This window comes from Pistacia vera, unplaced genomic scaffold, assembly GCF_008641045.1.
Source record: "Pistacia vera cultivar Batoury unplaced genomic scaffold, PisVer_v2 Contig999, whole genome shotgun sequence".
NCBI classification, from domain to species: Eukaryota; Viridiplantae; Streptophyta; class Magnoliopsida; order Sapindales; family Anacardiaceae; genus Pistacia; species Pistacia vera.
In genome coordinates this window covers 242,351-256,446 of record NW_022196888.1, presented here as the reverse complement: position 1 = coordinate 256,446, position 14,096 = coordinate 242,351, and the positions used below count along the sequence as shown (strand labels likewise).

The following is a 14,096-nucleotide window of genomic DNA, read 5'->3' as shown; positions in this document are numbered from 1 at the left end:
GCCGGTTGCCTGAATCTACAGCACCAATGACGAAAAATCAAAAAGAACCACAAACAAATGTGATGACTGTGCAGTGCACCTATAAAATATCTTAATCATACTAGATTTCATGATGCACATGTAAGGAGTAGAAAGTCATAAAAGAGAGACAACATTTTTCATTAAAAGCTACCCCGCTATCTTGCCAAACATTTCAGTTTTTTTCTTATACAAATTTAATAGTACCATCACCGTTCGATCATGGCACCGCTGATAGTAATCAATGAAAATCAATGTTGAAGGATCCAAAACATCTTGATCCCTAAGGATCCCATGCAAACTTAAAAGTCCAGAAATGCAAGGTTTAAATCAAATTATTCCACACTTCACTAATTGCATGAACTACCAAACATCAACTACATAGAAATAACCTAAGGCCACCCGTCAAGCAACACAAATTAGCATAGCTGTTAAAATCAATCAACAGCATTAAAGACAAAAATCATTACCATCATTCTGTCTTTGAAATCCCCTTCGCTTGGATTTGGAAGATGAAACAGCTTTCTTCCTATCTGTTTCACTCACAATTTTATGAGAAGATACATCCTTCATCAGCAAAGCTTCTGATTGTACCAGACCCTGAGTTCTTTGGAAGACAAGGCGACGGAATTTCAAATCTTCGGATGGCCATAAGCGACTGATATCAGCATCAACATTTTCATAAACTACATCTTCAACAATTATCGATCCTGTTAATGAAGATGAGACCTACAAGAGAGCAAACAGCAGGAACTTCAGGATAATTCAGACACTATATAATGCTCGAGATCAAAAAAGTTAACAGCCAAAAGTTAAATCCACATAGAAAGGCCAGTATTGCAATTGGCAGGCATCACAAAAGGGATGGAAAATCAAAAATGAATTTCAAGATTAAATGAAGATAGTCAAAATCACAGCCTGTCAGCAAACTTAAAAGAACATATAGTAGACTCACAAATATCAAGTATATTAGAATTAGAGATTTTAAACAAATATGCATGTGGTCTTCACCTTCATTTGACATGCCTTCTTTTATTTGAGTTTTCATTAGTAAAGCTTCCCAAAAAAGAATTGTTGGTTATTTGACTGGCAAGCATAACTTATACCAAAAAAAACAGAGCAATTACATTAACAATAAATAGTATGTGGATATTTTGAAATTTATAAAACAACATAAGGATATTTTGGACATTTAATATTTTCAAAAAGATAAACAAAAGTAGATTAAAGTAGCTTCTTTAGTTCTTGAAAAATCTTTTTTTTTTTTTTTTTTTTTCATTTACAGCCAAAGAGCCAAAATATTTTAGTTTATTAAAAAAAAAAGAAATTTATCTTCTTATATCAAAAACTTGGTATATTAAAAAATTGGGGTTCAACATCTTAAGGACATTTCCTTTGAAATTAAAGTATATCTCAAAAATATATTGAGGTACGCTTAGTTTGCTTACAAGAACTGGGATTCAGCATCTCAGGGACATTTCCTTTGAGATTACGGTATATCCCAAATAAGTGGTCTCAAGGGGATTTTGACAACAAAGCAAACGTATTAATAATTAAAAGTACAAAAACAATTACTACTATAAAACATATTTCTTAATGTACTTATTAAATAAAAATTTAGTAATTGAAAGCAATTTAAATATTAGTAAAATTTGACTATATATCGTTTTATCCTATATGTTATCATAGCAAGCAAAAAATAATACTATATATAGACCAAGCTTATTTAATCAAATTCCAAAGAAATAGTTCAGACCAGTTGCAGGGAAGAACCACAAAACAGACAATGTAAAAAAACTGCAGAACCTTTGAGATTCTCAACATACCATAACACAATAACCTTCAACTATGTACATTTATTTAATATAACCAGTCAAGTCCAATAAACCTTTCAAGTAATCAAGATAGTCAACGGCCCATTAAATCATGAAACACTCAAATAAAGTAGATTTAGTTTATTATTGACCTGATGAACAATATTCCGCTGCTTGATCCCATCACTTGCCATCATAAACCTGGCACATTGTGCACATTTTACCAAATTACTACAAGTACAGCTGTAAAAACTTGACAACCAAAAATGCTCAACAGATTGAACAGATTATTGTTTTAGTTTTTATATTAACCAAAAATGTATATTATCAATACAGCATCAAATTACCATGTAAATATGGGAATGATCCTAGTAATCAATAACAAAACTATATCAGAATTATCATGCACATCGCACCAAGTTCATATAGCATTATGTCTTTGTCTATAACAAATTAACAACTTTATCCAAGCATCAACAGCGACAAACAATCTATAGGTGTGCTGTTTAATAAGTACATGCTGCCATGAATAAATAGTCTTCAAACTGATGCCATAATAAAATTGCAAGTTTTCCAAAGAGTCTTCAACAAACAAATAGTTGTGTCATATACGACTCATAAGGTATGAGAAAATTTTCATTTTCACAGTCTATACCTAAAATGAGTGTCAATATCACAATCTTAGAAAATCTCAGGACCAAAGAATTATATAAAACAACCAAAGACAACAATACATTCACCAAAGCACTGTTTTACGCAGAACACAAGAGAAACTGATTTGGTCCACAAAATAAATATGCATCAGCACCAAACTTTCTGCTCTAATACGAAAATTAGGATACTACAATAAAAACTTTTGAATATGAAATCATGGGAAATTCATAAAAAGAAGCAAATGCTACAACATACGGTATTTGGGCTCCACTTTCATTCCCAGGTGCCAACTGTTTTACTAGAGGAGATAAGTCCTTCTGAAAGATCATGTCATTGAGAACATTTAAATATTAACATTGGTTGGCACGAAACAAATGTCTCATTGACAAAAAAATTGAAGAAATTTCTTACCTGGATATCATCCATGCTGGCATTAGCATGGCTAGTGTCCAATAAGACCTTCATTCAACAGATAAATTTTCTTTAAAGTTTGCATTTAAAGAAGCTCAAAAAGAATCACAAAACAGATTTCCGAGATTTGGCAATTAATCTACGTAAAAGTACCATAATAAGACGTGCAGCCTTTGAGCTTTCAACTACCATCCATTGTCCTTCTTCTGAAGAGAAGAGCCATTCATGAGCCCGAGTCTGAAATCTAAAATTCTGTTATGTTTCAAATAGAAGAACCCAATAGCAGACTTTGATTTGAGTAACAATTATTATCCTTTGTAGAACTTATTGTACCATGCAGTACACAATAAGAAAGAAATACAAAAGAAACACCTTTGGCACAATAAACACCCCACAGTTATAAATGAATGGACCACAGTCTTCTCGGGCATCAAGAAGTACAGCTCTATAACCAAACTGGGAGTCCCCATGTACACCCAGTGCAAGCTCAAACCGACGACCATGACTAAGCCTCTTTAGATCCCCTTTAGCTCCCAATTGTAGATCTTCAAGAGAATACAATATATCGGAGCCATTGGAGTATTCACTACGAATTTGGTTCTCTTTTTCAAGGGCTTCATGAATACCAAATGCCTAAAAAAGAAAGGAAAGAAAGCAGTTAACATCAAAAAAATTTAAGATTCTTCATTCCAAACAAGAGAGATTATATTAAGGTGAAACTATAATAAGGATATCCACAGCTAAAACCAGGTCAGTCCAAAGGCTAAAAGATTCCTGCATGTATTACAATACTTATTACATGAGTAATGCTATAGCATCACAAAAGGGATGGAAATCAAAAATGAATTTCAAGATTAAATGAAGATAGTCAAAATCACAGCCTGTCAGCAAACTTAAGAAACTATAGTAGACTCACAAATATCAAGTATATTAGAATTAGAGATTTTAACAAATATGCATATGGTCTTCACCTTCATTTGACATGCCTTCTTTATTTGAGTTTTCATTAGTAAAGCTTCTCAAAAAGAATTGTTGGTTATTTGACTGGCAAGCAAAATATACCAAAAAAAACAGAGCAATTACATTAACAATAAATAGTATGTGGATATTTTGAAATTTATAAAACAACATAAGGATATTTTGGACATTTAATATTTTCAAAAGAAAACAAATGACCCTCTTACTCTTAACAGTTTCTCAACAATAATGGAAAAAATTGCAATAAAATTCAATTGCATTCACCTTGAATCGGAGGAGTCCACGTCAATAATTAGAACATCAACTCTGCTACTACCAACAACTTTTGTACTAGACGCACTGCAACTTCCATTGAGAGGAAGTCTCGTGTTGTCAGAAGCATCGAAATTTCCATGAACAGGCAGTTCATCAGCTGCAAAAGAGTTTGTGATTTCTCTAACAAACTGAATCCCATCAGCAACATGTACCTGAATCATCATAGGAGAATCTACTTGAGCATAAAATACAATAACAAGACAGCTACAATAACAAGAGTTAAGATATTTCAGTTTAAACAGTAATGTGAGTTTCTTAGTCTCAATAAAGGATTTACAAAAAGTTTTTTCACATTCTTAAAACTGTAAAATAGATGTAATTCTTTATTCTAGTTAGGTCCTCTAAATACTTTCTATCTTATCCTGCAGATGTCATTGAGGAATCAAATATGATATTATGGCAGATAAATAAAAACATAAACATGGCATTTAATTGTGGATTTTGCGAAACAGCTGGATAAGTTATATCTTTTCAATGTCCCTTCACCACAATTTCAAAAACATCAGTCTACTATTACTTAAAGAATTATATTTGAACATGTGAGGATACAAACATTCAAGTTTTAGTTGACAAGAATAAAAGATATAAACATGGAATCAAGATCAGCTATTACTACCTTCAAATTTGTATCTTCAGTAAAAGCAAAGTAGTCCCTTGCAAGATTAAGCATGATATCATCTAACTCCACCACCTGCGACAAATTGATTCACCAAATTATGATTGTACCAAGAAGAAAAAAGCAAAAAAATGAAAAAAAAAAAAAAGAAAGAGTATATTTCTATTACTTCTACTGAGTTTCTTTTCCTCTTTATCTATTTTATACTTTCTCGGTTGGGGGATATTGGTTTGGAAAATTTACCTCAATGTCCAATAAGGGCATACATGCACGAAGAAACATTGGAAGTACACCAGCTCCAAGACCAATAATAACTGCTTTAGCCTGGCAAAGATATTGTTTAGTTTAAGCAAAATTATGGAAATTAATAACTTTGATATCCCACAAGTAAATAATTTAATAATGTCACTAAAGAAATTGCATTAATAATCATTTAAGTGAAGTTACAAATTTTATTTAGCTCAGCGAAGACAAAAATCTAGAGGACCATCCACCCTATAAAAAGACAGCCCAAAACGAAATCTACCTATGCATCGTCTGTTTCACGAAACAGAAACATTAAATCTTTAACTTGAAAAAGTATAAGGCAGTCAATAGATTCATGTGCCATACAAACTAGTAAAACCCATGCGCATATCACTTGTTAAATGCAAATTACTTTAATCAAACAGCAATAATGAATACAGGAATTTAGTATCAAACTAAAACCCACAGCCAAGGTATTAGAGACAGCTCCAAAGTGGGAGAACAAAAGATTCTTCAATAAAACAGGGATAAAATCCTTACAGTTTTTGCAGTTGATGCCACACTCTCCAAGTAGGAAGAAATAAGACTAAATCCAGAGATGATTCCCGTATGATAAGAACTTGCCAAATAACCATGATAGACTTTCAGCCGGTTGCCTGAATCTACAGCACCAATGAGGAAAAATCAAAAAGAACCACAAACAAATGTGATGACTGTGCAGTGCACCTATAAAATATCTTAATCATACTAGATTTCATGATGCACATGTAAGGAGTAGAAATTCATAAAAGAGAGACAACATTTTTCATTAAAAGCTATCCCGCTATCTTGCCAAACATTTCAGTTTTTTTCTTATACAAATTTAATAGTACCATCACCGTTCGATCATGGCACCGCTGATAGTAATCAATGAAAATCAATGTTGAAGGATCCAAAACATCTTGATCCCTAAGGATCCCATGCAAACTTAAAAGTCCAGAAATGCAAGGTTTAAATCAAATTATTCCACACTTCACTAATTGCATGAACTACCAAACATCAACTACATAGAAATAACCTAAGGTCACCCGTCAAGCAACACAAATTAGCATAGCTGTTAAAATCAATCAACAGCATTAAAGACAAAAATCATTACCATCATTCTGTCTTTGAAATCCCCTTCGCTTGGATTTGGAAGATGAAACAGCTTTCTTCCTATCTGTTTCACTCACAATTTTATGAGAAGATACATCCTTCATCAGCAAAGCTTCTGATTGTACCAGACCCTGAGTTCTTTGGAAGACAAGGCGACGGAATTTCAAATCTTCGGATGGCCATAAGCGACTGATATCAGCATCAACATTTTCATAAACTACATCTTCAACAATTATCGATCCTGTTAATGAAGATGAGACCTACAAGAGAGCAAACAGCAGGAACTTCAGGATAATTCAGACACTATATAATGCTCGAGATCAAAAAAGTTAACAGCCAAAAGTTAAATCCACATAGAAAGGCCAGTATTGCAATTGGCAGGCATCACAAAAGGGATGGAAAATCAAAAATGAATTTCAAGATTAAATGAAGATAGTCAAAATCACAGCCTGTCAGCAAACTTAAAAGAACATATAGTAGACTCACAAATATCAAGTATATTAGAATTAGAGATTTTAAACAAATATGCATGTGGTCTTCACCTTCATTTGACATGCCTTCTTTTATTTGAGTTTTCATTAGTAAAGCTTCCCAAAAAAGAATTGTTGGTTATTTGACTGGCAAGCATAACTTATACCAAAAAAAACAGAGCAATTACATTAACAATAAATAGTATGTGGATATTTTGAAATTTATAAAACAACATAAGGATATTTTGGACATTTAATATTTTCAAAAAGATAAACAAAAGTAGATTAAAGTAGCTTCTTTAGTTCTTGAAAAATCTTTTTTTTTTTTTTTTTTTTTCATTTACAGCCAAAGAGCCAAAATATTTTAGTTTATTAAAAAAAAAAGAAATTTATCTTCTTATATCAAAAACTTGGTATATTAAAAAATTGGGGTTCAACATCTTAAGGACATTTCCTTTGAAATTAAAGTATATCTCAAAAATATATTGAGGTACGCTTAGTTTGCTTACAAGAACTGGGATTCAGCATCTCAGGGACATTTCCTTTGAGATTACGGTATATCCCAAATAAGTGGTCTCAAGGGGATTTTGACAACAAAGCAAACGTATTAATAATTAAAAGTACAAAAACAATTACTACTATAAAACATATTTCTTAATGTACTTATTAAATAAAAATTTAGTAATTGAAAGCAATTTAAATATTAGTAAAATTTGACTATATATCGTTTTATCCTATATGTTATCATAGCAAGCAAAAAATAATACTATATATAGACCAAGCTTATTTAATCAAATTCCAAAGAAATAGTTCAGACCAGTTGCAGGGAAGAACCACAAAACAGACAATGTAAAAAAACTGCAGAACCTTTGAGATTCTCAACATACCATAACACAATAACCTTCAACTATGTACATTTATTTAATATAACCAGTCAAGTCCAATAAACCTTTCAAGTAATCAAGATAGTCAACGGCCCATTAAATCATGAAACACTCAAATAAAGTAGATTTAGTTTATTATCGACCTGATGAACAATATTCCGCTGCTTGATCCCATCACTTGCCATCATAAACCTGGCACATTGTGCACATTTTACCAAATTACTACAAGTACAGCTGTAAAAACTTGACAACCAAAAATGCTCAACAGATTGAACAGATTATTGTTTTAGTTTTTATATTAACCAAAAATGTATAGTATCAATACAGCATCAAATTACCATGTAAATATGGGAATGATCCTAGTAATCAATAACAAAACTATATCAGAATTATCATGCACATCGCACCAAGTTCATATAGCATTATGTCTTTGTCTATAACAAATTAACAACTTTATCCAAGCATCAACAGCGACAAACAATCTATAGGTGTGCTGTTTAATAAGTACATGCTGCCATGAATAAATAGTCTTCAAACTGATGCCATAATAAAATTGCAAGTTTTCCAAAGAGTCTTCAACAAACAAATAGTTGTGTCATATACGACTCATAAGGTATGAGAAAATTTTCATTTTCACAGTCTATACCTAAAATGAGTGTCAATATCACAATCTTAGAAAATCTCAGGACCAAAGAATTATATAAAACAACCAAAGACAACAATACATTCACCAAAGCACTGTTTTACGCAGAACACAAGAGAAACTGATTTGGTCCACAAAATAAATATGCATCAGCACCAAACTTTCTGCTCTAATACGAAAATTAGGATACTACAATAAAAACTTTTGAATATGAAATCATGGGAAATTCATAAAAAGAAGCAAATGCTACAACATACGGTATTTGGGCTCCACTTTCATTCCCAGGTGCCAACTGTTTTACTAGAGGAGATAAGTCCTTCTGAAAGATCATGTCATTGAGAACATTTAAATATTAACATTGGTTGGCACGAAACAAATGTCTCATTGACAAAAAAATTGAAGAAATTTCTTACCTGGATATCATCCATGCTGGCATTAGCATGGCTAGTGTCCAATAAGACCTTCATTCAACAGATAAATTTTCTTTAAAGTTTGCATTTAAAGAAGCTCAAAAAGAATCACAAAACAGATTTCCGAGATTTGGCAATTAATCTACGTAAAAGTACCATAATAAGACGTGCAGCCTTTGAGCTTTCAACTACCATCCATTGTCCTTCTTCTGAAGAGAAGAGCCATTCATGAGCCCGAGTCTGAAATCTAAAATTCTGTTATGTTTCAAATAGAAGAACCCAATAGCAGACTTTGATTTGAGTAACAATTATTATCCTTTGTAGAACTTATTGTACCATGCAGTACACAATAAGAAAGAAATACAAAAGAAACACCTTTGGCACAATAAACACCCCACAGTTATAAATGAATGGACCACAGTCTTCTCGGGCATCAAGAAGTACAGCTCTATAACCAAACTGGGAGTCCCCATGTACACCCAGTGCAAGCTCAAACCGACGACCATGACTAAGCCTCTTTAGATCCCCTTTAGCTCCCAATTGTAGATCTTCAAGAGAATACAATATATCGGAGCCATTGGAGTATTCACTACGAATTTGGTTCTCTTTTTCAAGGGCTTCATGAATACCAAATGCCTAAAAAAGAAAGGAAAGAAAGCAGTTAACATCAAAAAAATTTAAGATTCTTCATTCCAAACAAGAGAGATTATATTAAGGTGAAACTATAATAAGGATATCCACAGCTAAAACCAGGTCAGTCCAAAGGCTAAAAGATTCCTGCATGTATTACAATACTTATTACATGAGTAATGCTATAGTCACCGAAAGTAATGCACCGAATTCATGCACCGAATGACGTGACGCAATCCTGACCGTCTATTAATATTAAGTTATAATTAATTGAAGGTCAAGATTGTGCCACGTCATTCGGTGCATGAATTCGGTGCACTACTTTTAGTGACTGTATTATTTTCCCTTATTACATATACCGCAATGCATCATGGCTGTTAAACATTAAAAGCTTTCAAATACGTATTAGAAAGAATATAATATTCGTAGAAAATGAATGCTAATGGAATACTTCATCCTTCAGTAAAGACATGGAGGTCAGATATTCTACCTGACTTTTGTTACAATCAAGAGAAGAACGATTGAATGATGATGTTATCTGGTGCAACACAGAAATATCATCTTTCTCTGCGACAATCATAAAGGTTTGAAGACTAGGCCTACAAGATGATTTCAGAGGTATGGGATGAACACACAGTTTCCACCCAAACCGAAACTTAGAGAAAAGCAAAACTGCAAAAGAAAACAATTCAACATTTATCTCAGAATATGCACTAGCAAGTAAACAGAGATGTAGAATACAACAACGAAAACAATTTAATAATTGCACATTCATTCCAAACCCAAAGCTTACTATAAACAAATAACTAAGGCTTAATATTTCCTCAAGATAACTTAAGCAAGCAATAACTTATAGAAAAAAAAGATATGTTTGCTTAACCGAGAAATAGTACCTAGAACATGAGACTCTGCTAAGGTAAGGCAAATAAACTTCCCTCCAGTTTTAAGAAGTCTTTTCACCTGGTGATACAACCCCACTTATGTGAATCCAACAAAGTATTCACTTTTTCTATGAGCAATTGAAGAAAATGAATGAGTACATCAAACAGATGTATGCAAAAACATGAATAAATAAATAGAATCCAAATCAAAGTCCAAGAAACCTCTGATAGATACTGATTCCCCAGCTTGGGACCAAGCTCTGGCTCCATCAAAGCATCCAATCCACCTTTATCAAGTACAACATCAAAACTCTCATCTGTAAACTGGTAAAAGTTGCAACAATGAGAAGAAAAAAAAAAATAAAGAAACAAAGAAAAGAAAAGCAAAACAACAATTATATTGTCAAAAGAAGAAATTGAAGCATCAATCAAAATAAGTACAATTCATTAAGATACACAATTTATCAAAACTGACTAGCAAATATTGACAAGCTAATAATTGAAGCAAGACAAACTGAGACAGAAAAGAGAAAGACTTTGGACATAAAATTCCAAATCAAATCTCTTCAAACGACAATAATTTGTCTCTAAGTAGCATGCTCCAATCTCCTCGAGTAACTTACGTATTTGGATTAGCAATATACTTAACAATGTTTCTAGCAATTCCAATGGCATCATCAAACGATACAGATCTTACATAATAATCTACAATGCGATAGAACACCTTGTTAATGATACTTTAGTTGGAGATCATCTAAGATTCATCAACCAATGCGATATCTCATTTGTATCTTATACAAATGTCACAATGAGAGTGAGAGAGTGAGAAAGAGATTGCATTTAGAATTTCTCTTCACCATAATTAGGCTTTAAAACCATCCATAGTTCTTTCCCAAGTGCCACCAGAATTGCAATCCTTACTCATTTAGAAACCTCTATAATACAATTTCTCAATATCTTTAGTGCAAGAGTACCCATATACTACCGTATTCCCATCAACAGAAAGAATATACCATCATTGCAATTCAACCCAAACCAATGAATGCTCGAAAGTAAGCAAACTCATCACAATATCAGTAGTTATGAAACTAAGCCGACAAGCTCAAAACCATCCTCCAAACCCAATCAAATTCACCTACACACTATCAAGATAAAACTTCTTTGACCTCCCCTAAAATCAGTCTTACTTACAAATGCATTATTTTCGTTTGAATGTGATTAAGCTAAACCTCACAGAGATGAATTAAGTTAAAAAAAAAAAAAAGCAAATTAAAAAAAAAAATTGCAAAAGATACCTGCATGTTAGTCATATCCATGACCCGCCACCGCATATCGGGTCGGTCCCGGACATTGCGGCGCAACATGTCAGAAATGACAACTTTGGAGAAATCAATATTGGTAATGCCATGAAATCCGGCGTCGTATAAGTGCTCGGAGAGGCGTGAATTTCCGCAACCGGGGACGAGAATTTGGGCAGAAGGAGGACCGAGAAGGGAGAGGAGCGGGCCGCGTAGCTGAGGCCACTCAGCGTACCACTCGAAAGAGTCGTCACAACCACGGATGGTGAAGAACTTGTCCCAGTTTTCTTTGCTTGTGAAGTCTCCCAGGGTCTGCAGTAGGTCAGATGATGATGATTCATTCTTGTTTTTCTTTCCCATCCTAGGGTTTTAGGTTTTGGTGTGGGAGAAGAAAGTTTGAATTTTTTTTTTTTTTTTTTCACCTTATTTTGAAAATCAAAGCGAATGACCAAACTACCCACCTGGCCTTACTATCAATTGATCAAGATAATCCAGTTTTGTCCTGCTCGTTCAGTCGAAACAAACGAGTGGGGATGGACCGTGGATCAATGCAGTACACTAAGGTCTAATTAACCAAACAGTTGGTGAACAATTCGATGTTCGTTCGATAACTGTTTAATACTATTCATAAACAGTTTGATATTCGTTCAATAATATGCTCGATCAAGTTCGAACATGAGTTGTTCGTTTGATTATGTTTGCGAACATTATATGTTCGACTAATCCATTCAATTGTTCGTTCGTTTATATTCAAAAAACATAGAATGCATTATTATAATTTATATTTTTTTTCTTTTTTTTTCATTTTTATATAATGTTTGGCTTAGTTTGGATGAATTTTTTTTAACGGTGATCAATAATAAAATATTATGATACTTTTGTTTTTCTTATATATATAATATGTTTGGATTTTTTTTTTTTCCAAACGTAATCAATAATTAAATATATAAGTATATAACATTTTAATTAAAAAGCAATAAATTACTATGATACATAGCATGACAAATTTAATAACATAATAGATTATATAATCAAGTGATGTATAATATAGTAAATCCAATAATATAATAACTTCATATTTTTCCAAATGTAATCAATAATTAAATATTATAAGATAGCATTTCAATTAATAAATAATAAATATAGTATGATAAATTGATGAACATAACATATTGTATAATCAAGTGATGTATAGTATAACAAATTTAATAATATAATAGCTTAGTTAAATATAATACGGTAAATTGATGAATATAACATATTGCATAATTAAATGATATATAGCATGACAAATTTAATAATATAATAGCTTAATTAAATATAATATGACAAATTTATGAATATAACATATTGTATAATCAAGTGATATATAGCATAACAAATTTAATAACATATTGTATAATCAAGTGATATATAGCATAACAAATTTAATAACATAATGGTTTAATTAAACTTAAATTAATCACACATTTATATTGATCATATAATACAATAAACCCTCATACCACTATGAATTTATAGGTGTTGATATAAAATATATATATAGACAGTAATATATATATAAAACAATTAATCACACATATGTATTGATTATATATTACAATAGATCCTCATTCCACTATGAACTTATGGGTGTTGATACAAAATATATATGTAAACATTTAAAATATTTATAATAATTTATATAATGATAATAAATATATGATAACCTATAATTTTTGTAATTTCATAACATATGTAACGTATGATTAATATATGTATGATAATAATTTTGTATATATACAATTACACATTATATATATAATAATAATATATATATATATATATAGATATATATATATATATATATATATATATGCAAATTGCAAATTCCTTTTATTTGTGTCATGTTTGATATGGAATCAAATTTGTTTTAAACGATTTATTATTGCTAAATTTATTTTGAAGTTTTATTATTATGATGGTTAGTTATTTTAATATAGAGTTTTATTGATTTATTTAAAATATAAATATAGATAGAAAGTTAGTTTATTTTCAAATGTTGAATTAAATGGGTATGAAATATAAATTGTTGTATATTTGTTTTTTAGAGCATGAATTGGAAAGTTAGTGTATATTTTTTATTCGAACAGATATTTGAACGAGTTATTCGAATAGGTATTTATAAGCTATCGAACGAGTTATTCGAAAAAGTATTTACAAGTTATCGAACGAGTTATTCGAATAAGTATTTATGAGTTAGTCGAACGATCACGAACTGACCTTTTGTTAATCGAACGAACACGAACAGTCATCGTGTGTTTGTTCGAGTTCGAACACGAAATCAAACACCCTTTCATGCTTATCGAACAAATTTCGAATGGGACTGTTCGTTCGTGTTCAGTTCGATTGCATGCCTAGGTCTAAGGGTGCCTTTCGAGCGCCACATTGGAAATACTAAACTAAATTAACAAATATTATTATTATTTAAAAATAATTTTTTGAAATATTTAAAAATAATTTTTTGAAATATTTAAAAAAATTATAATAAATATTTTAAATGAAAATTTGAAAATAAAAAAAGTTTAACACTGACCAATGGGGTGGTCAGTGTTAAACTTTTTTTCATTGAAATTTGGGCTTAGTCTACGACGACACATTTGACATCATCGTCACTGCCGTTAGATAGATCATCAAACGATGTATCCAACAGTG

At 31.5% G+C, this 14,096-nt stretch overlaps 2 protein-coding genes across 2 annotated transcripts; both read right to left on the bottom strand.

The window, feature by feature from the left end:
- Positions 1 to 4: 4 nt before the first annotated feature.
- Positions 5 to 3,677, bottom strand: LOC116121606 (eEF1A lysine and N-terminal methyltransferase-like; the record flags this gene model as incomplete). Its single annotated transcript, XM_031407546.1, has 8 exons — positions 3,645 to 3,677; positions 3,270 to 3,530; positions 3,051 to 3,134; positions 2,898 to 2,945; positions 2,742 to 2,803; positions 1,985 to 2,033; positions 489 to 747; positions 5 to 15 (listed from the first exon to the last, which is right to left on the bottom strand). Coding segments are annotated over exons 1-8 (807 nt in total), but the record flags the coding sequence as incomplete, so codon positions are not given.
- A 458-nt stretch (positions 3,678 to 4,135) lies between these two features.
- On the bottom strand, positions 4,136 to 11,824 carry LOC116121605 (eEF1A lysine and N-terminal methyltransferase-like). The gene is made up of 14 exons (XM_031407545.1): positions 11,400 to 11,824; positions 10,327 to 10,428; positions 10,117 to 10,183; positions 9,714 to 9,895; positions 8,969 to 9,229; positions 8,750 to 8,833; positions 8,597 to 8,644; positions 8,441 to 8,502; positions 7,684 to 7,732; positions 6,188 to 6,446; positions 5,593 to 5,714; positions 5,050 to 5,130; positions 4,807 to 4,881; positions 4,136 to 4,342 (listed from the first exon to the last, which is right to left on the bottom strand). Exons 1-14 carry the CDS (start codon positions 11,760 to 11,762, stop codon positions 4,136 to 4,138), a joined length of 1,962 nt encoding a protein of 653 aa, XP_031263405.1. The 5' UTR covers positions 11,763 to 11,824.
- Positions 11,825 to 14,096: the final 2,272 nt, after the last annotated feature.